We start from the raw sequence: 24,194 nt of genomic DNA, 5'->3' as shown, positions 1-24,194 counted from the left end.
AAAGCAGCCTACCACCACCGCTAGACACGGTACTAAAACAGCCAAAGCCAGTATCCCACGTTCCCCCACTTGCCTGTCACTTTCTTTGTTGATGTAAATCGGCATGTTCGAAGGCTCCTCCAAGGTCAGAGCCTTTAGTTAGATTAACACTGTGTTTGGTATGCATTTTCAGAATGCATTCCAGGTCGATTTCATATTCTTAAATGATACAAGTAGTTATTTTTATCGTCTTATAATAAGAAAGCGACCTAGAATGCTTATTAAATACAGCCTAAATTTTCAATATAAGTAGTTTTGTTCAATTACTTTTAAGGTACCTTAGTGGTAAAGTTCATTGGACAAAGGTTTCCTTCACCCACAGAAAACAGTTCACCCACAATTTTAGGGTAGATAAACCCCTCCTAGGTTTTTTTTTAATGTTCCAAAATCCCTCTAGATACCCATTCCCGCCCTCTCCCGCCCCTCGGTGAATGGGATCCCATTCATCGTGGGTGGAGGAAACTTGATCAAGTCCATAAGTCCATTGGTGTCTAGTCAATCATTCTTGACCAGGATTTTAGTAATCCGTATCGGGTTGGATCGGTCATGTTTTCTTTAGAAAGTTTTGATTTTTTACTTTTGTCCATACTGATCCACCAATATAGGATCGGTCAGAAATTGGTATCAATCTCCACCGATACCGATCCGATTCCTCAAATCTCCTTTGCTCCACATTTTTTATGGGCCAAAAGCCCATATGTTTAATGGGCTTTCATGTTGTTGCCTTTATGCATGAGATGTCAGCCAGACTTGGTATAAAGTCCTATGGATTAGTTACCGTAGTCTTTTGGCTTAATGAGTAATATTGATTAAGGGTGTTAAACGGTTCAATTTCGGTGTAATCAGTTTAATTCGGTTCGATTTCTCGATTTTTTCAGTTTATAGGGCCCTAAATGGTTTCGTCCACGGTTATATACTTGGTTCCTAAACGGTTTGCCTATTTTACACCGAATATAAAGCTTGTTTCAACCAACCCACATTGAAAAAGATATGATTCTAATTAATAGAGAAACCAAAATATTCATAGAAATATTGAATACTATTATACTAATTTATTTGAATGAAAAAACCCAATTATTTTATGACAAATTCCACACATAAACTTCTACCAATCCATGTTTGATTAAAATTATTTTCAAATTAAGCAGCAACCTATTATCTTAAGATGCTAATGGTTATTTATTACCATTACATATTACTAATATTTGTTTCAATTTAAACGATTCGATTTGATTTAAAACGTTTAATTAAACGGGACCAATATTTAAAACAAATACCGAATTATTTTATTAAATGGTTTCACGGTTTCTTTAGTGTAAACAGCTCAGCTCTGTCTCAATTTGATTTTACTACCCTTAATATTGATGCAGATATTTAAATAATAATTCTTCAATTTATCTGAGTATATTATTGTTTTTTTATATCGTACTTAAAAAAAAGGTTTAAAATGCATACCTTTCGTTTTCGTTTTTTTTTAATGCTCTTAAAACGTTTGCCCACTTTTTTGACTTTCCCATTTAATTTATCTTCTTTGATTTCATTGTTACCTAATTCAATGATTGATATGGTTTCAGGTTTCTGTTAGATTTTCTAACACCAATTAGTTGTTAAAAAATGGGGTGACTTTCGTGATGAAATTTTCCTTCAAGTCCAACCACTTGTGTCTTAATCTATAGATCGAAATTGATTTAGGTTTACGTACGAGAACATTCTCGTACGCCTCTGATGAAATCCACTTTCTCGTATGTAAATCTGAGCTGGACCTTAGAAGAGTTCGACTCAGGTTGACATACGAGAACTATCTCGTACGCCCTTGAACCGACCTGATGGAATCCACTTTGTGAACCCCACTTTGTGGATTCCATTAGGTCTATTACGATGATTACTTTTAAAATCTCATATAAAAAGATCTTAGCCAACTCTATACTTTTAGGGTGATGTATCAATCAACGGTGTCTAGTCCTAGGAGATGCATGTTCACATCTTAAAATCTAACACGGCTTTATCCCTTATCCACCATTCAACACCTGCCATCCAATAGACAAAATGTTTGTAAAATTTGAGTTTGGTTCCTCTACACGTACCAACAGGTGAATGTTCAAGTGAGAGTCAATCACTTTTTCTATTTTTACCATTTACAAGGGGAGGAGGGGTTTTTATCAAAATAATATTAAAATGTGATTGGCTCTGAGAAGTACGTTCATCTTCACCTGTTGGTACGTGCAGATGATCCATTCTCGTAAAATTTGGCCAGGATGATTGGATCCTTAACAAATTAACCATCTTGGGGTGATAAGGTCTCAAACGTACACTACAAGAAAGAGCTCAACGAGAGGGCTTTGGCGGAGCCCTATGGCGACAATTTAAAAAACCGTCGCTACATATAATATATACCAACAGTTTTTAATTACTGCCGCAAAATGTACTGCGCTCCGTTGTAAAATATATCTATCTCAAGGGTTTAAAAAAACCTCCATTAAATACTTGGGAAAAAGAACTCTGTCTGGGAGCCTGGCCTATGCCAGCACTCCCATGTGTCTATCTCTCTCCTCCTTAAAACAAGGGGGCAAAGCTATATTTTCATATGGGGTAGGAGAGAGATAGACTCATAGGAGTGCTGGCGTAGACCACATTCCCAGACAAAAAACTGTTTCCCATAAATACTTTTAGGGAAAAAGATCTCTACTAGGTGGTGTTTCCTACGCCCTCTCACAGGTCACCGTGAGATGATGCCTCCGCCCCCTGGGTAGATACCCAGGCATGCTCACCCATTGACCCAAACGCTTGTGTTGAAACCATGCGACCAAGTAGAGATCTCTTGCCCATACTTTTATATGGCCACTAATATAGAAAACCACCGTCGTATATAGGTATATTGGCGGTTTGTAGACGTGGAATGCGGTTTTAATGGATGGGATGCATAGCTGGCTACGGTTTCTAGGGTTCCCTTCATAAATTTTCTCATCGGCCAACGATGGCTCTCGAAACGAATTTTTTTTTCCTGGAACCCCGATTGACCTGATTTCAATGTCATTGGATACCCCCATTGGAAATAGGTGGATTAAACTTAGAATTTTTTCAATTTTTCATGGTTCCCTCACAGTTTTTTTTGCTGTTCAATGATGACCCTCGAAAGGGAATGTTTTTCCATGGAAATCGATTGACCTGATTTCAATATCATCGGACCCTCTTTAAAATTCAATGATTTAGTTGTTTAGACCTAGGATTTTCAAGTTTCCAAGGTCCCCTCACAAATTTCTTCTCAGACACTGATGTATATAGAAACAACATCTTTTTTCGTGGAACTCCAATTGACATGATTTTAATGTCATCAGACCCCCTTTCAAAATTAGGTGATTTAGTGCTAGGATTTTCAATTTTTTAGGGTCCTCTCATAAGCTTCTTGTTGACCAATGAAGGGCCCTGATATAAAATATTTTTCCTATCGGATTCCAATTTACCTGATTTTTTTTAAAAAAAAAAAAACTGATTTTAAGGTCATCAAATCCCCTTTAAAAATTAGATGGTTTAGATCTAAGATTTTCAATTTTTCCAGAGTCCTGAGACCTTGGTTGAGGTGCATTAGTTTGGGGAAGGATTTAGGGCATAGGGCATAGGGTATATGATTTAGGATCGACTAGGGGTATCAACGGGCCGGGCTTGCACTAAACCCTAACCCAATCATAGGAGCCTTAACCTAAACTCAAGCCCAGCCCGGCCTTGCCAGGGCCAAGCATACCCTCAACCCAGCCCGACCCTGGCAGGGTTTTCCCAAGACCGGCCCGGCCCGGGCCGGTTGGCCCTGAATATCTTTGCCCATGAGTTTTTTTTTTTGGTAAACTCTTTGCCCATGAGTTTGTGAAACTAACAAAGCCCACTCCGTCTACCCACTTAACCAAGCCCAAACTATAAAAAAACATAATTTTTCAGAAACAGACTGTTACTAGACTCAAACCTCCGACCAATTTGTCATGGTAGAAGAATTTTAACTGTTGTATCAAGAGCCTCTCTTTCTTTGTTTTTTAAATACATAGTATATAATACAGGGTCGGGCTGGCCCTGCTAGGGTCGAGACCTCAACCCAGACCCGACCCAGCCCTACTAGGGCCAATAAAAACTAAACCCAGCCCGACCCTATATTAAACACAAGCCCGGCCGGCCCTGCTCGGGCTCAGGGCGGGTTTGGGTTGACCGGGTTTTTTTGACACCCCTAGGATCGACTTGGCCGATTCTTGTCAATTCTGCTTATTCACTATTTTTAAAATACTTAGTGTAAAAAAGAGCTATATTGTGTTCCCAATCTTTATTTTAATAGTGCTCACAAATTTTTAGACTTTTACATATATATATATACTATTAAATATGCACGTGAAAATGCACGTGGACAAGAATGTGTTTGTGTGTGTGTGAGTGAGAGAGAGAGAGAGAGGAATGGTGGGAGGTGAGAGATGTACGCGAGAGGGTGAATTTGACCTAGCAAATTTATTGTGATTAAATTTAAAAAAAATTACATTTGACTAATTGGCAAATTGCTACCCATATGTCTAAAATATGACTTTCATCACAACACAGAGAAATATGATTTTCATATTACCGCGCGTTGAGCAAACTTATAATACTTAGTGGTTCATTTGCAAAGCTGCAAAAGAAATAAAAAAACAATGAGCAAATTGATGGTCTTCTAAAGATAAGAGGATTTTCCAGACTATTTTGATGCTTCAAAACAAATTGGTTATTGCATTGAGAAAAATAACTCCAGTAATTCACAATTGAGGGCGGAATACTCCTTGAGAAACTGGATTTGTGTTGTATAACATTGTCAAATCAATGATTAATATCCAAAAATGTTACAACAGAATGATGAGAAAGAAACGGTCAAATCAGACAATGGATGGTTGAGGAGGTTAGACAACCCTCAATGCAACCAATTATAATTATGAAACACTTGGCCAACTATTTATATTAAAAATCGATACAAAAATGTAATGAATGAATACAACGATGTCACATTTAAGCTCCAAATATACTAATGCAAGGAATTCTTTTATATTTTTCTATTTACAACTTTAGAATATGAATACAACCTATGACTCGCTAGAGTCTTTAACAGCTTCAGTATCATTCGGTCCCAGTTTACAGTCAGTGCATAATGCCTTCAACAGCTTGAAAAATGCGGATTGCTCTTGGTGGCAATGAGACGCAGTAGCAAGTGAAGTCTTGGGATTCCTTACACTCCTACTGAGTCGGACTAAAAGCAGTGGTTAGTATGTTTCCTAGCTTGTTAGGATATTTAGCCCATCTCCAATCCATTCATCATCTCACTTTTTTTTTTCAAGATTTTCTGCTTCATTGGGCACTTGGGTGGGAAGGGAGTTTCTAAAGTTGCCCCATGTTTTTGCAACTAAAGCTCAGCACAACATGGAGTGAGGAGAACATGGACTCATGAGCCATCAGACTTGCTCGGGCATATGGTCTCTCTTGTTCTTGCTAGGTATTCTTCTTTTTATTGAACTATGTTTTCTGCCTTCTTTCTAATATAATCCCTTTTCATTCTAATCCCCCCCCCCCCTTTCCCCCAAAAAAATTATCTTATTAATGAAAGTTTTCTGCATATATGAGGCCCAACTACAGTGCAAATGAAGATTAAACCGTGACAAGTGGTAACAACTTCTTTTTAAACTCACATAGAAAGTAACGAACCTGAAGGGATAAATCATCACTGCTAAAAATCAGTTTTCCAGATAACAAGTACTGAACACCAAAGACTCCTCGACGATAGCCACAGTTATCGGCTCCGCATGCTCAACTGCTCGTCAAACCACAAACAGAACAATCAGATTACGCATAAGAAGGAAAAATAGCGAAAAACAAATAAAAGAAGACAGAGGAATTCATTACCTGAAAGAGATCGAATCGCAGTAATAATTGACATTGCAATCGACACCATTGATTTAATCTGCGAATGGTTCCAACTTTCTAGCACTACTCTTCCATCTCCGATCTTCCTTGTTTGAGGATCAAATAGAACTTCTCCAAACCAGCTTTGATTGAATCACAGCGAAGTCTCTGAGAGAAATCCTTCCGTTCCTTCTCTTCGAAGAGGAACTTCAAGAGTTTGGCGATTTCAGCCATGGCGACAGTGTAAGAGAGAGGATAGGAATCATGAGATATGTTTCCACGGCCACGGGGAAGGAGAAAGTCTTGGCAAAAAGAGGGTCCAGGGTTTGAGAAGCAACTGTTCGACGGAAAAATAAAAAGAATGAATCGAAATGTGCTGTAAAATAAAATTAAAATATGGAGGGTACCACCAAAATTTTGTAAATTAAAATGAAAGACAATGAGAATAATGAGAAAAAATTGATATTTAAATAAAAAGAAGGATAAAATAGTCAAGTGAAAAAGTAGCCACGAAACATGAGTTCGTGCACTTATATAATAGTAATAGTAGTAGTAAAATAGAACTTCTCCAAACCAGCTTTGATTGAATCATAGCGAAGTCTCTGAGAGAAATCCTTCGGTTCCTTCCCTTCGAAGAGGAACTTCAAGAGTTTGGCGATTTCAGCCATGACGATAGTGTAAGAGCGAGGATAGGAATCATGAGATAGGTTTCCATGGCCACAGGGAAGGAGAAAGTCTTGGCAAAAAGAGGGTTGAGGGTTTGAGAAGCAACTGTTCAACGAAAAAATAAAAAGAATGAATCGAAATGTGCTGTAAAATAAAATTAAAATACGGAGGGTACCAGTAAAATTTTGTAAAGTAAAATGAAATACAGTGAGAATAATGAGAAAGAATTGATATTTAAATAAAAAGAAGGATAAAATAGTCAAGTGAAAAAGTAGCCACGAAGCATGAGTTCGTGCACTTATATAATAGTATGATATATATATATATATATATATATATATAATATTTCGATAATATGTCAGTATTTTTCTAATCTTTTTTACAAATATTCATTTTTGTTATTTAATAGAATTTTTCTGAATGTTTTAAGGATATATGCTACAAACAGTAACCATATACCGATATATAATGGCTGTTTTTCTTAATCGCGGTCATATGTACATAATTAGTGGCGATTTTCTCTTATCGTAGATATATAAACAATGATTTTTATTGTTTTCTATGTATAATGGGTTATATAGGAAAAAAAAAAAATTTTCTTCTGAAACTTCGATTGACTTGATTTCAATGTCATCAGATCCCTCTTTTAAAATTAGGCTATTTATACCTAGGATGTTTAATTTTCCAAGTTCCTAAGACCATGGTTGAGGTACAGTAGTTTAGGGTATATAGGGTATAAAATTTAGGGTTTTGTTTCTAGGGTTTACGCTCGACATTTTCCATTATTGTTGATTCCAACTATTCACTATTTTAAGTGCTAGGGGAAATATTTGCAGAGATATGTGGATGTCAAAATCAGCCTTATAGATTGGAAGATAAATAGTATTTTGAGTTTCACCCCTTAAAAAAAGAATGGGAGAGGGATGGATGTGTTAGCAGTACACCGTATGCTAGCACTTACATGTCTATCTCTCTCTTCCCCATTTGAAATGACTCCCTTACCCTTCAAAGGGGGGAAGAGAGAGAGAGAGAAAGAGAGAGTGTGTGTGTGCTAGCATACGGTACACAACCTTTTCCCAAAAAGAATTTGTGAATAAATTTTTTTTTGGCCAATCGGGTCAACCTGGTCAGATCTGAGCCAACCCAGTTAGACCCGAGCTGACCGGGTCTGGATGAGCCCATACCCCAGGCCTTTCGCAAAACCACACGCCCATGGCAAACTGCTTGTGTGCGTGCAAGCCTCGGGCACACCTGCCCCTACTACCCATGCTGCCTGCCCATATCTCCACGAGTGACTCAGCCTCTCATTGTGGCAGATCAGGATCGTCTCCACGGAGCCCACAGCCCAGGGTGCTGCCAGGGGGCATCCTTTCGGCGCACGCCTAGGGATGTGTGTGGCACAGCCCAATGGCTGGCAGCACCCTGGGCATGCTGGGCTCCCTGGAGGTGAGCTAAACACCATTGTGGCATATTGATGAACAGTTTTTGGGCTTTAAGTAGGAGCCCGCTTGACGACCTTTTAGGGTTGGAAAATTTGGTAAAAATTGGCCCCCTAGAAGCCCATTTTTCCCTCTTTCAGATGATGCGTTCACCCTCCTCAGAATCCTTCCCTATGGCCCAGTACAATTCCTTTAAATATCCCCACATGCAACTCTTGCCACTTGGAGCATCGCAATTCGAACCCCATTTCGGTGAGCCCTGATAGTGGATTCCGGCGAATCAGACGTGCAAACACTGCCGGAACCTTCCCAGGCATCAATGTTAAATTTCATATATTTTTAACTTATTTTTATTTTTTTTAATTCCTTTTAAAATTTAAATAGGCTTAAAGTGTCTTTTCCAACTTAAAATCATGTACAAAAATATTTCTGTACATGTTTTTGCTAAAGATCAGCAATGTATTGATTAAGTGAAATGTAAAGGAAACAATATACAAGAAAAGTTAAATGAAACAACCAAAACTTAAATTTAGGCGAGAGGTAAGGTCTCTCAGCCTCTCCAACAAGAGTGATCCGTCCTTGCTATTTGAAGCAATGCCGTAAAATTCTAAGTGAATCTGTAATACGGATGCCCGGATGCTTCCCAGGAGCTTGCATGAGCAAGGAACCTTGGAGGAGAACTCCAGAAGTTGGTTGTTTGCTCTTTTGCAGCATAGTTCGCTAGCTTATCCGCTGCCACATTTGTTTCCCTGAAGCAATGAGTCATGCGCCAATGGATTGAACCAAGGAATGGTGAAATAGTCCACCATTTTTGCAGCAAGCACCAAGGAATTTTGCGAGAAAGAATACAAGTTACCACCGCAGCCGAATCGCTCTCAATCCAAATTCTTTCTATATTCAGCTCTTGTGCCTGGCTCATCCCAACAAAGAACGCCTCCATTTCTGCCATGTAGTTGGTTCCCACCCCCTGAAAAGCCGCAAAACATCTTGCTACTGCTCCTCTGTGATCGCGGAAGATTCCACCTGCCCCTGCCGATCCTGGATTACCCCTTGAGGATCCATCAATGTTGAGTTTCCACCAGCCTATGGGAGGTTGTTTCCAATGGACCTCAATGATATTCTTTGCTGCTGGTCTATTGATTGAGAGCCAAAGATTTCTTGCCAGGACCAGCGCTTGTATGGAGTTTACCTGCACCCCACGTATTGTGCTGTTGTTCATGATTTCATCAAAGCAAAGCCTTACCACCTGCTTAGGGATTTTCGTTGAGTTCTCATACCTTCTCATGTTGCGTTCCATCCATAAATTATAACATATGATAACTAGCATTATTTAGCTTCTTTAATTTTGGTAAAGTAGTAAAATATGGAATACCGTGCATTTGATGTATTCTGAGATTTGAATGGTCAAAATGCGATTTTTATGACACTTTTAGCCTTAGGGCATTTTAGTAATTTTACTTTAAAGAGGGTTCCAAAAAGTGAAAAATTTTGGGTTTTTATTTATTTATTTATTTTTGTGTGTTTGTGAAAAATATCACTTTGTGCTACTGTGTATAAGTAGTGTGTAGTACATTTTCTTTAAAAAAAATGGTTTTCAAACTCAGCTAGGGTGTTTTACCATTTTGCCCTTTAGGGCCATTTTGGTCATTTGGTCCTTTTTTACTTTTAAAAGGCAAATATATATATATATATATACTGAAAAAGTATGATGTGTATTTAATTAAATGTAGAGCAAATTACTCAGACCTCCCCTGGTCTTACTGACAATTCAGTGAACCACCCTTGCCCTTCTGACAACTACTCAGACCTCCCCTGATTTCCAAAATGGGCTTCACTTAGGCCCAGTCCGTTAGTTTTTTAACGATAGGTAACGGATAATTGCTCAAAAACAAAAAAAAACAGGTTTTTACCTAATATGAATTTACCCTATTACCCCTTAATGAATAGATAACCTAAAGAGCAAACCCATCGTCATCTCTAACTTTCACAAGCTCTCAACGAAACCGAAACCCTAACCAGCAATGGATCGATTCACTCACCTCCCATTGTGCGCTGAGGTTTAGGGGTGGATCATCTTCTCGGACTGAAGCATCATCATCTTCTGGGACTGAAACATTGTCATCTTCTCTGGCCAAAAACCCCATCGATTTCAGTGATTTACGGTGGCATGAAATGATAATCATCTTCTTGGACTGAACCATTCTCATCTTCTCTAGCCAAAAACCCCAAGGTATTTTGTTCTCCTTATGAATCTATCTTATTCATTCATTTATGCTACTATGAACTGATAATCATCCCTCTCTTGTCAGACTGAAAACTCCAATCGAAGCACTCATCGGTTTTGAGTTGATACTCATCCCTGAACCAAGAACCCAAGCTTAGCTCCTTACTGTAAGGTAAAAACCCCCCATTTTTATGCTCTGTTATGATTTATCGAATCAATTTCTCTTCCCTTCTACCAAAAAAAAAAACAAATCAATTTCTCTTTCTCGTATAATTTTTTAGCTCATCCATAATAGCTCAGCCCTTTATTGTAAATTAAATCCCCCACACCATTGGTATGCTATGCCATACTCAGTTATGGAATAAAAAATTAACCGTAGAAGTCCCCCTTCCCACCCCATTTTTATGCTCTATCATGCTCTGTTATGATATTGAATGTAATGTCATTAATCCAATAGCTCAACTGTAAGTTAAATCCCCCCACCCCCCATTTTTATGCTATGTGATGCTATTAATCCATGTGTATTTTTAGTGCAAGTAAAACATTGTGAATTAACTGTGCATTCTCAAAAATCTATCATGTCTGTAATTTATGATGAGTTATATGTATATCTTAACCATTGTAGGCCACTATTTGAGTACTAGTTTGAAACAATATGGGTACTGTATGCAAAATAATTTATCATTACTATGGGAGGACTACAGAGAGATATGTAGACCCAGATAAATATGGATACCTTGATATGGTATATGATGTCTACAGTTCAGTCTTGAGACATATCCCTAAGGGAAAAACAGTGACTTTCCAGATGAAATTCATGTTACCTGATATGATTCAAGAGATGGAAGTGAAGTGTGATATGGATGTTTTAAAAATGTTTTGTGTGGCTGAACAATTGGATGCAGTTGAAGTAATTGTATACAATGTGCAAGCTAGTGAGGAAATAACAAATACTTGGACCATTAATGGATATCCTGATGATGTGGTAGGTAGGGATGAGGTAAGCAGTTTGGCAGTTAGAGAGTATGAGTTTCTATGAACTATGGAGACAGCCAGAACTGATATTCAAAAGCAAGGTGGTCCTAGCACCATAAGACCTAAAAAGTCTACTGTTAGGAGAGGTGGTGCCACTACCATGGGTAATAATATTGTGAGGTTTAATAGTAAGAGTATTGGCACAGTTGGTGCAAATACTAAGACTCCTTCTACTATCAGATCATCAAGTAGAAACTATGCTAAACTTAGTGATACTGCTGCTGGTTTTGAGCATGTTCAGACTACTAGCAAGTGTGCTGGAGGTGTTGGTGTGGTAAAGGTGTCAAGTCAGAGTACAACCACTATAGGGGATACTAATGCTAAAGGGGGTGGACATGTTGATTCAAGTAGCCAAACTGCTACTATACAGGCGAGTAGTGCTCAAGGGGGTGGAGAAGATGATTCAGGTACCAAGGATGCTACTGATGATGAGGGCTTTGAAATGTCTGATCCAGATGATGAAGAATGGAAAGAGGGTTCTGAGGATGAAATTGAAACATCTACAGATAGTAGTGATGGAGATTCTGAACATAGTAAATCAGAGGAGGTAGAGAGTAAGGATGAGTTGTCTGATTATGATGAGTTGTCTGATTACCAGTCAGATGAAAAGGAGGGATTAAAGGGGGTAAATCAGGAGGGTGAAAGAATTAGCTTGCAAGTTGGACAAATTTTTACTGATGTTTATGCATTCAGGGCTGCTCTTGTTGATTATTCTATTCAAGAGGGATTTGAATTTCTTAGACAAAAAAATGAAAAGTCAAGGGTTACTGTAATTTGTAAAGGTGATGGGTGTATGTGGAGGTGCCATGCTTCACCTATTGATGAGGTGGGCACTTATATGATTAAAACATATATCTCAGAGCACACTTGTGTCAGAGTTAGCATGGCCAAAAAACTTGAGGAGAAATTGAGAAGTGACCCAGATTTGAAAAAAGAGACAATGAACTAGTTGTTGAAAGACAAATGGCAACTTGAGCCTCACAAAATGCAATATTATAGGGCTCGAGTTCGTGCAAGGGAGTGGATTGAAGGATCACATGCTGAGTCATATGCACTTTTGCCAAAGTATGGAAATAAGTTATTAGAAAAAAATGCAGGGAGCAATTATGTGATAGAATCTGAATTGAGAACAGTGCTATTGAAAGAAGTAAGAGTATTCAAACGCCTGTTTATTTGCTTTGAAGCATGCAAGAAGGGATTCTTAAATGGGTGTAGGCCATTTATAGGCCTAGATGGCTGCCACCTTAAAGGACCATATGGTGGTGTGTTATTGGTAGCAATTTCAGTTGATGGGAATAATGGATTATTCCCTGTTGCTTTTGGTGTTGTTGAATCTGAATGCAAGGATAGCTGGATCTTCTTCTTACAACACTTGCATGATTCAATTTATACAGAAATGGAGTTGCCTATCACATTCATGACTGATAAACAAAAGGTATGATGAGTAAGGTTTGCTCTTGTTTTAGATCAATTTTGGAAACTAATTTGTTTATGACTTGTTCTATACATCACATAAATTTTGATCAATTTCATTTTGTTGTTTTATAGGGACTCTCCCAAGCAATAGCACAGATATTTTCATATGCCAACCATAGGCATTGTGCCAGACATCTGTACAACAACTTTAAAGTGAATTATCCTGGTGCACTATTAAACAGCCATTTCTGGGCTGCTGTCAAAGCCTACAATCCCATTCAGTTCCAGAGGTCAATGAATGCCATGAAGTTTCTCAATAAGAAAGCCTATGACTGGTTGATGAAAAATCCTGCATTAGCATGGGCTAGACATGCATTTGACCATAGGATCAAGAGTGATCATGTCACTAACAATATGACAGAGTCTTTCAACCAGTGGATAGGACAGTCAAGAAGCAAACCAATCCTTACCTTGATTGATGAGATAAGGTTGAGATTGATGGGTAGGTTACATAAGAGATATGAAATGGGTGTCTCATTTGTGGGTAGGGTGACACCACAAATGAAGAAGAGATTGGACATAGTACAAAGTGAGTCCAGATTTTGTACAGTTTATCCTGCATCCACAAATCAATTTGAGGTACAAGATGGGAGGTACAAGTTTGTAGTCAATTTGGAGAATAGTTATTGTGATTGTGGAGTGTGGGGTGCTACAGGACTACCTTGCAAACATGGTGCAACATCAATTAATTTTAAGAGAAAAAAGATAGAAGATTACTGTGATGAATATTTTACAGTAGAAACATATCTAGAAGCACATCAGACCATGATACACCCATTACCAGATGTAAGCCTCCTATTGGATGATGATAATGATAGCAATCTTGTCTTGCAGCCTCCACCATTGAGGAGGTTACCTGGTAGACCACACAAGAGTAGAAGAAAGGAACCTGGTGAAGATATTAGGAAGTCCAAAAAAAGTATCAGATGTGATTTCTATAAGGAAATAGGGCACAATAGGAGGGCTTGTCAAAGAGCTCCAGTAGCTGAGAAGGGTTCTTCTTCTAGGAAGAGATCAAGGTCCAAGATATTATTCCTAAAAGTTTTTAAACAAACTCTAACAGGTTATGTTTTTATGTATGTAATAGAACAGGGGCTGCCAAAGAGCTCCAGTAGATTAGAATTTGAGCTCTTAGAATTTTGTTGTTGAAACTAATTGAGAATGGACTTTTACAGGGAAAGCAGAAGAGTAATAAACATTGTGAAACCAGCTCATCTCAAAGGGTGACAAGGTCAACGGCATCTTCTACAACCTCAGTTGTCACTGCGTAAGAGCATAGATTAGCAAAAATGGCTACCAAGTTAGCCAAGAAGAAGGCAAGGAGGGCTGAGAAAGTTGCCCATGGTCCTCATGAACCTGGACCATTTTGACTTCCTGATGCTGATGTGCTGCTGTTAGGATGATGGTGTTGCTGCTGGCTGCTGCTGCTACTGTTGCTGTTATGATGGTGATAGTGCTGTTGCTGTTATGATGGTGGTGGTGCTGTTGCTGTTGTGGTGGTGATGGTCCTGCTGCTGCTGCCAGCCCACCTTGTTGCGTTGTGTTTTTTTGTTATTGAGTTAATTTGGTGAACCTATTGGGCTTCTATGGTTGTTTATGGAACAGTATAGATGATGTGTGTAAAACAATTTGATGTTTTCTTTGTGTTTGAGAAGTAATGGAACAGTATGGAGTTTATGTGTATTTCACAGGTCTTCATTGTCCAATACCATTGTTATTGTCATTGCTTGGATGTATTTGAGTTGGAGTAGGACATTCACATGAACAATAGGTGTTTGTTTTAAAATAAAAAGGAGAAGTAGTGCATGAGTTGTTGCTGCCACATGGATCTTTAGAATTTGGATGCCACATGTTATTGAAGTATATGCAGATTTGAACACTAGTGCAGCCTATCTAGCAAGTTACTTTGCTGGAGTTTTTATTTTTTCAGCAAGATTCCAGACCTTAATGGTAATCTTCTTGCATGGTATTTAAATATAGAAAATCAGATTTGAGAGTCCGTGAGGAGAAGTAACCTGGGATTCTGCATAGGCAGTAAGGGTTTGATATTATATCTAAATTGGGTTGCTGCTATCTAAAATTTAGGAATACAGCAAGGGAGTGATAAGTATAGGTCAAAATTCGAGGAGGTCTGTAGCTCTATAAATGGAATCCCATGTTTACTGATGGCAGCCAATAATATCCTTTTTTTTAATGAGATAAGCCATTGATTAATGTCATTGGATCTCACCATTCATGTCAAATATTTCAGAAACAAAGCTAAGAGTAACTATTTAACCACAAACAAGGAACCATTGCATTAAGAAATTAGGGGTTCTTACATCCTTTAAACCACAAAAAGATAACAAAGCTGACAATGAACAAAAGTTTGTTCAAGGTTCCCATCTTCCCTATTTCAAATTTTTACAATAATGACCACAACCATAACAACAAACAAAACTATCATGATCTTCCCAAAAATCTGTAGTGTTTCATTAAACATCTCCAGCTTCTTCACTCTGCTCTTCAGACTTTTGAAATCTTCTAGACTAACTTCTCCCACATTTCTTGGTGCATTCCTAGTAATACCATTTTCCTCTCGAGCATCCATAGTCAAACCATATTCCCCTGGTGAATCCATGGGCATACACCATGAAAAAAACCCACAAATGTCATCAAGACATACATAGTAAAGCTTGTTTGGGTTTTTAGCTGACTCAAAGATCTTCACAACAGCCCTTTTTTGACATTTGCATTTGATGTTTATATATTTCCCTTGCCTACACCTGCTATCATTCACACTGGAGCTTGACATCATACCTGCATAAATCATGCAACTCAGTTGATGTACTAGTTCAACATCACTATGTTGCAATTTGAAAGGAATTTTACATTCTCAAAAATCAATTTCGGATAAAAAAAAAACCTAGTTTCATAACTAATAAGGAAAATGCAAACATGATTTTTTAAATTAGACTTCACAAAATGGAATGGAGCTTGCTGGAATGTGAGGGACTGCATGTATTGGTAAAATAGAATGTTCAAGCTTGAAGTTGGGGTGATTCTTAGCTATATGGGTTGAAATTCAGATGGAATGAATAGCACCAGGGTAGTAGAAGGGAGTGAAGCAGCAATGTAGGTGAAGTTGTAGTCGCCAGAGGTAAGAACAAGGTCGCCGGACTGATTACTTGTCAGTCGGTGATGGAATGAGATCAATTTCAGTCATCGGAGAAGAACTTCCAGTTGCCCCTCTTCTTCTTCAACCCCTATTGTCTCTCCTTTGCTCGATTCAGGTGGTGTGGATAATGAGAATATGAAGTGTAATGGTGCTATATAACTAAGGGTAATTTGGTCAGTGAATGCATATTTTTAACGTTGTTAATGGACTGGGGCTAAGTGAAGCCCATTTTGGAAATCAGGGGAGGTCTGAGTAGTTGTCAGAAGGGTAGGGGTGGTTCACTGAATTGTCAGTAAGACCAGGGGAGGTTTGAGTAATTTGCTCTTAAATGTGTTATGTCGATTGGAACCTGTCCCATATCTGTTTCATGTATATATTAATATATTTTAATGTTTTAGCCCTCTAGGGGCATTTTGGTCATATGGCCATTTTAATCCCAAAAAGACAAAATGTTTTAAAATAAGATTCGCATTTCTAAGTGTATGTAACCATTTGTTAGGCCATATCCCACTGTTTTAGGTGGGAATTACATGTGTTTTGTTGATATTATGTGATTTTTATTTATTTATTGGGAGAAGGAAAGCCAATTGGTCACGCCAGACATGCCGTCCTTGCGACCTCACACAGGGGCAAGCAAAATGACCGCCACACCCCTGGTCATTTTCGGGGTTCCAGGGGATGAGGCGGTCATTTTGCACGCCCCTGTGTTAGGGCGCAGGTACGGCGTGTGCTGTGTGACCGGATGGCGTTCTCTTTCCCTTATTTATTTAATTGATTTTCCGCATTTTTGCTTGTAGAGTAGGTTTACTTTAATGCATTTAATATAGTATGATTATAATTAAATTACATTTTTCATATGTATGTTGAATGAATTTTTTTTTTTTTTTTGTTAAAATATGTATGTTGCATGATAGCATGTAAAGTTGGTGTGAAAATTTATACAGAATTTTTCAATGCATGTGTTATTTTATATTTGCATATTTCCATTTTTGCCCTTTATGGCCATTATCATTATAAAATTAGTAAAATTACTTTTTATGTTTTTAAATTTAGAAAAAAGATACATGAATTCTCCCTAAAATATCTATTTATGATAGGAGGTATTCCCTTTGTAGGTGGTAACAATAGAGGTGCCTTTTTACCCTTTTGACCCTTAAGGATATTTTGGTAATTTGCTCTTTTCTATTTCCTAAAAATGCATAGCTTTAAATATTTTTATGCATGTCGTCATATTTCAAATTATTTTTGGAAGTATTCATGTGCATACATGACCATTCAAATTATTTTTACATAAAATTGCCTTTTGTTGCCGTAGAGGGGCATTTTGGTAATTTTGTTATGATCAGGGTAAATTCAGGTTTTAAGCTCAAAATGTTGCATATTTTGACATACCAATGTGTTTTAAAACATGCATGATTATTTTAAATTCCTTTTAAATGAAAAGAATGATTTTGGCCATATTTATCGTTTTTGCCACTTAAGGGCATTTTGGTCACTTGACCACTGCTTTGTTGTTGCACCTTACAAAATGATTTTCATTCATAATTTTTTAACATATTAGATATATTTTAAGGCACAAACCTTTTCCCATGCATTTAGGGTATCTTAAGGGTGTTTGGTAATTTCACGCATGATTTTTATCGGAATTTAGAAAACAATTTTTTTTTTTAATGTTTCTTACATGTATTTATTGTCATTAGAAAATGTTTTGGTAATTTCTTGCATTCAAATATGGTTTTATGTCTTTTTCTATCGTCTTGACCCAAAGGGTATATTCATCATTTTGCAAACATCAATGTTTAATTTCACCAGAAGCTAGATGTTATAGTTTTTATTATTCTAAACCTATATTAGGTGTTTTATTGATTTTCAATTTGATCTTAAGATTTTGGCTTTAGAGTTAGGGTAAGTTACACGTCACCCGTTGGTTTTCAAACGAAACTCAAATCACCCCCTAGTTTTTGAAAATACTCATCCGTCCCCCTCTAAGTAACGGTGTTAATATGTTGTCAGTTTTTGGTGTGAAAGGACTATTTTACCCTTGTACTAAAACATTAGAATTAAATTTATAATAGTATCCTTCAAAATCTATCTTTGGATGTCAAGGGTAGTTTAGGTATTTAAATTTATTTAACTGGCTGACATCATCACTTAACAGCATAAAACTACCGGTATGGACTAATTTGTCATATTGGGGTCTAATACAGGGGGTGATTTGAGTTTCGTTTGAAAACCAGGAGGTGACGTATAATTTAGCCTTAGAGTTAGGGTTCCAAATTAGGGTAGAATGCATTAACTAGGTTTCATAATGTACATTACCTAACCTTGATTAGCTAGGATTAAGACATTGATTCTAGCTAGCTTAATTAGGTCCATATTCCTCAACCAAGAGAGATTAAACCTTTTCTCAAATTAGATCATGTAGGTGCATAACATGTATAAATAACAAATATACACCAAGAGTAGGATAAGATCGGCTCCGACTAGGCGTTGTGGGGGTACCCAACACTTTCCCCAAATGAAACTTGACACTTACTCAGTGATCTGGGCAAACCTACCATTGAGTTTGGAGTCAATTTAGTCTTCCTCCTACAAAAAAAGGACATCATTTATGGTTCCTAGACCCCAATCTAGGTGGTGACTCCCTTTATATCCATTATCACTCTTGTGACGTGAGTGAATACTACATAGTCCAATTCAGATATCCTCGATTCATCGTACCCACACCTCTGAACTCTTTTCAAACTTGGTTTAGGTGCAGGTCTTGTGGGAACTGCAGAGGTCGTGGGTTAGGCTTGGAATGCAGACCAAAGTTGCAAGTTGGGGCTTGGGTTGCTGACCAGAGAGTCATAGGTTTACAAAGGCTTTTGTGGGTCTGTCTGTTACACCTGAACCCTAAATCTAAACTAACTTTGGACATGTGTGTAGGTACTACCCCTATAACTGGCAACACTGATGATTTTGGACAATAACAGTTGATTCCATTTGACTGATGGTAAGCACATTAACCTTGATGATTGGTCACACCATAGCATGGCAGGACATCACCTTTTATAGTACCTAACCATTGCTTAAAATCCCCTTGAGGATGGGTGAGAAAATTGGGAAAAGACCAGCTAAACAAAGATACATTGATTAGCCGGTTGATCAGTGCCGACTGAGCAAGACCAACTGGCAATGATCAACCGACAAGTATGGCTAGCTCATCTAGATGGAGTTGTGGTTGTGGGACCCAGTGAATTGGGGAACTGGTCTTCCCATTTTTTGATCTCATATACCTTGGGAAATGACCATGGTTCCATGCCGAAATTGAAACCAAGATGGTGGGTCCACTTGGGCTTAAATAATGATTTATGCAGTTTCAAATTAAGAAGCCCCTATGCCAAACATGCCTTAAATGCCTGGGTTTATAAATAAGAAAGTGTCTTCATATCCTCATTTATTACATACTAAATTGGGGAAAATAGAACGAGAAACTGGAGAAGGAGAAAGGGAGAAGAAGAGTTGAAAAGAAGGAGGAACCTCAATCTCCAATAGCAAACTCCAAGTTCTAGAGTTGTGGGTGAGCTCCTCACCCCTTCATCCACATTTCTACTTAGGAACTAATCCTAGATTCTCTTCTATTTGCTGTAGCTTTGTAGAAATGTATTAATCTCTCTATGTAATCCATACTTTAGGGTTTATTTGTCAGTTTGGTACTCACCTACAAATTTTGTAGCTTAGGATTGCTATTACCCCCAATGTTTTGATGTTTTCCTCAAATTTGAGCCCTATTTGATTGCCATAGACCAATGGAATGGTCTTGGATCCTCCAAGAATGGTTCCTCCTAGTTGGGGATTGGATTATTGATTTATTTAGAGGGTTAATTGCATGAACTATCAAACCATTAACCATTGGAAGTGGCAGATCCAGCCTAAGGCTGAGATCAGCTCACAGGGGGAACTGGTTGATCATTGTCAACCAATTGGTTCGACTTAGGGTGACCAGCCGGCAGCCTAGTGGCCCAAAACCCTAAACTTTTGGTTGATCAACAGGCATGTTTAGGTGGCCAGTTGGCTTTCACTAACCAGCTAGGTCAAGTTTGACCTTGTATAGGGCTAAACAATCGGACTCTTGAGGGACTCTTTAAGAGGTATTTTAGGGATATTAATGGCATATTTTCACACTTGAACATAGGATACAAACAAGACACCTGGTGAGGGTGAACGTGATGTATTTGGGAATTTCTATTGGGAATTTCCATCAAGTTAGCAAACAAGGTGAGTGGGTTTGGTTTTATTTAATTTACGGAGTGTTTTAAATTAGATTATCTGTTGTATGTTGCATGCATGTGCATTTATTTTTTATGAGTGCTATAACATGAATTGTTTGTGTTAATTTTACTCTTATGATGTTATTTATGTTGTTAAATATATTTCTTTTGTTCGATATGTGAATTGGTTATGTATGATGGAACCCGGTGTGGCCGAGGGTGGATTCTGGTACCGAGGTTGCCATGCCTTGTTGTATTTATTTGTGCCATTTGCATTAGAAATACTGTTGCATTAGGACTTAGAATGGATTTGCGGTGTAGCCGATGGTGGATTCCGGTACTGCATTCTCCATACTCAATTGTATGGTATGTTAATGTTTAAGGAGATGGGTGGACAATGTGGCCAAGGGTAATTTTGGTATTGCCCTCACCTACCTTGAATATTTGCATGTGCATATAACCAATTGGTCATGATAGAAATGTATGCAGCTAGGATAAACAAAACCTGTGCCACGACCTCTTGCCAAAAAGGGGATAGGTGTTGGATAACTCATTATGGTAGGCTTGATGAGATTTTTCCGAGATAGCATATCCATGGTACAATGTGATTGTTGTCGGAGGCAGACCGAGCCCGGGTGATCAATATTTGATTTCGGGACCATGGCACCAAGACGGGGTTATTGGGTTTGCAGGGTGACCCATGGCGCATTTAGGGACCGACAGGCTCCTATATTGCAACTGGGGTTTGATATCGCTAGGTGACCGATAGACGATTTCGGACCAGGGATACTACTCTTTGGGTTATAGTGGCACTTAACCAGAGACTTAGTTGTATTGTTAGGTTATTAATAAAAATGGGTGTAGGTTCCGCGACCTCCGGATGCGGGTTCCTCTGCTTTACGAGCGAGATTTGTTGGGTTTCCGGGGCCCCTTTCTGACGAGGGCTATGGATGGCACTGCATCTTGATGTATCAACATAGGGGATTAGGGTCGTGCTTCATAAATTAAAATAAATGGAGTCGTCACCTAGGATTCGAGCCTAAGACCCAATGAGTGGAGCCCCATCCGGGGTGAGCGGAAAGAACTACGTGATTCCATATGGTCTAGTCAGAGATTATGGGTAAGTGGCCAGATTACGAGAGTGGAAAGGTGTTATACCCGCATCCAAACTACACCCTAATTCTTTGGGCCACGTTGAACTTTCATTGGTAGATGTTGCGACGCTACCAACGGTCAACACCTGTGACCTTGAGCCGTGGTAGTCAAGGGGATAACTGGAACAAAAGGGTGGAATTTTCATCTAATGGGCGATGCGACTGCGTGAAGGTGAGCATTTAATCCTTAAATATCACGTGTATGCACTCCTTTTGTAACCCTCGAAAGGTGGGCCAAGCCCGGGGTCTAATGCCTTGGGTTTACCCTATTTCTGTAGCACTGGACCTTGAGCTGGACTCACAGGGGTGAGTCCACCCTTGTTGTAAGGTTTATTTTGGGTAAAGTGCTATGGGACTCACTTGTCCCATGTCTTAGATTTCATCGTGGTGCCCCTGGACATGGTGGGCCCCACCCTCTTCTTTTATATTTTGTGTTAGGCCTTAAAAGTTAGCCCTAAAGACCCAACTTAACCTAAAAATGGATTTTGAGACTTAAGGACCAAACATCCAGGCTTGGGTTCATGCATGGATTCACATCCAAGCTTGGATCCGGCCTTGTATCCGATGCGGGTCGGATACGAAATTTCAAGAATTTTGTGTAATACATTATTATATGTATTTAAATGAATTATATTATAATAATGTTACTCTATAAATTAAGATATAATATAATATTATTTTAATATAAGTTATATATAATGTAATAATATGGTGTTTATGTTTATATCTATATATATGTTTATATATGATTTAAATAGCACATGGGTTATGTTGTATTACTTAAATAAATAGTGAAGTAGGAGGTGGCTAAGAATGGAAGTAGTGGTTGGTGGACAAAGCCACCTAGCCGATGCAAGGTGGAGGTGTCATTTAGTGAGGTTTAGCAATAGTTTCCTAACTAATCTAGAGACTCAACGATTGAATTAGTTCTGCAAAATTGAAAGGAAAAAGAGAAGAAGAAAAAGAAGAAGAAGAAGAAGAAAAAGTAGTGGAGGAAGAACTTGAGATCCCATTTTTTATTTTGAACGTACGGACTCCACTCTCTCTTCCATTTTTCTATTAAGACTATGGCTTATTTGTCAACCCTATTCTCTTACCCAATTGCCTTAGGATCAAGCTTGAAATCAGTCCTCCCTATTCTTAAGATCTTTAATGAAATCTAACTAAGCAAAGTCTCACTAAAAACTTAAGATTTAACTGTTTTTCAACTTCAGAATTTATAGTAACTATTACCTAATATTAATCCTTGATAGTTCCTTTGGAATCTATGGAAATAGAGCTAAATCACCTCTATGGGGAGCTTGATGCTCATCTCTAAGACCATTATTGACTTTCTATTTAACCTCTCACTTGATCTAGGGTTTCAAATGGAAAACCTAAGATTTGGGTCATTATGGTGGTTTATTCCATAGATCCATCAATTCCTTGATAGGAGTAGGTTATGGTGACCCAAGTAGACCCAAAGACCCCTTCCCCAAGTCCTTGTGACTTAAAACCCAAGTGAAATCAAGTTAGGAAGCTTAAACCTTAGGAAATTCGGATTCAGTAGAGGTGGACCCAGGAGTGGACCCAGCCCAGAGTCCGCCCCGTGGGTCCGCACGCTTGCTGACCCAACCCAGAGTCCGCCCCGTGAATCCACATGCTTGCTGGTTCATGTTGGACCTAGGAGTGGACCCAGCCCAGAGTCCGCCCCGTGAGTCCGCATGCTTAGTGGTTTGTGCTGAACCCAAGAGTGGACCCCGACCAGAGTCCACCCAAGAGTCCGATCCTAAGTTTTAGAGCTTTTTGCCCTGGTTGGACCCAGGTATTGTGCCTCCACTCAAGAGTCCACCTGGACTCTATTATCCTTCCTTAAATCTTAACCTTTGGAGACCCTTTGGGACCCTCCAACCTTACCTAATTTGCTTTGTCATACTTCTTTAGGTAATATTACTCTTACGGTGAGGCGTATCATACGTTGATCGATGATGAACCCTAGTAAACGAATCGCAAACTAATAGGTGAGTGGGTGTGGATTTGATTTAATTTGGGAGTGTTTTGTATTATGTTATGCTTGTATGCCATTTCTCATGCATACTCATTCTTGCATTATTATAACCATGTTTGTGGAAATTACGAATGTATGCGTTATGAATGTGGCATGTTAATGTCTTCATCATATTTATATTACTTTTAACACCATAGTTGACCCTTTAATATGATTCATTATTATTGTATTGCTTCCGTTGTTATTTATTGAACTGGTTTATGATGTGTGGGTTTGTGAACCTGAAACACTACATGTGCAGATCATGGTAGGTCTAGTTGGATATTTGTGAATATTCAGTCACATCGCCGGTCTAGTGGGAGCAAGGTGTGATAATGTCTACAATAGAGACTACAGTTGCGGGGGTAGGGGAAGGTGGGGTTGCTACAATGGTCGTCGGCTAGGCTTAGGATGCTAACCAACGTCGCAAGTTAGGGCTTGGGTTGCTGATCAGAGACACTAGTTTGCAAAGGCTTTTGTGGGTCTGTCTGCAGTGGCACTCTCAAAGTGATTGCAGTTGCGGGGATAGGGGAAGGTGGGGTTGTAGTAGTGGTGGGGGCGAGTGAGGTTACAACAAGGGGTGGGAGTGGGTGGGTTGTAAGAAGGAAAAGAAGAAGAGGATGGGGCATGGAGGTAAGACTGGGTGCAGGTTGGGGGTGGTGGTAGAGTCGTCGAAACATGGAGTGGTGGCGCATGGTGGTTTAGATAGGGAAAAACCCATCCCTACCAAAGCTAGTAGGGGTAGGTGTTTTTTTAATAACTTGTTTACTTTTAGTGGCATTATGTCATTATCACTATTAAAAGTAATTATTTTTTATAATAAAATA

General features: G+C 38.6%; 1 protein-coding gene across 1 annotated transcript; it reads left to right on the top strand.

Annotated features, from left to right (window-relative positions):
* Window positions 1-12,286: 12,286 nt before the first annotated feature.
* On the top strand, window positions 12,287-14,248 carry LOC122659461. Its single transcript, XM_043854568.1, has 4 exons — window positions 12,287-12,736; window positions 12,850-13,857; window positions 13,953-14,044; window positions 14,176-14,248. The coding sequence occupies exons 1-4, from the start codon at window positions 12,287-12,289 to the stop codon at window positions 14,246-14,248; spliced, it is 1,623 nt and encodes a 540-aa protein (XP_043710503.1).
* The last annotated feature ends 9,946 nt before the right edge of the window (window positions 14,249-24,194 follow it).

Source organism: Telopea speciosissima, chromosome 4 (assembly GCF_018873765.1).
Source record: "Telopea speciosissima isolate NSW1024214 ecotype Mountain lineage chromosome 4, Tspe_v1, whole genome shotgun sequence".
In the NCBI taxonomy this organism is placed as follows: domain Eukaryota; kingdom Viridiplantae; phylum Streptophyta; class Magnoliopsida; order Proteales; family Proteaceae; genus Telopea; species Telopea speciosissima.
This window is presented reverse-complemented; position numbering and strand designations above follow the sequence as displayed.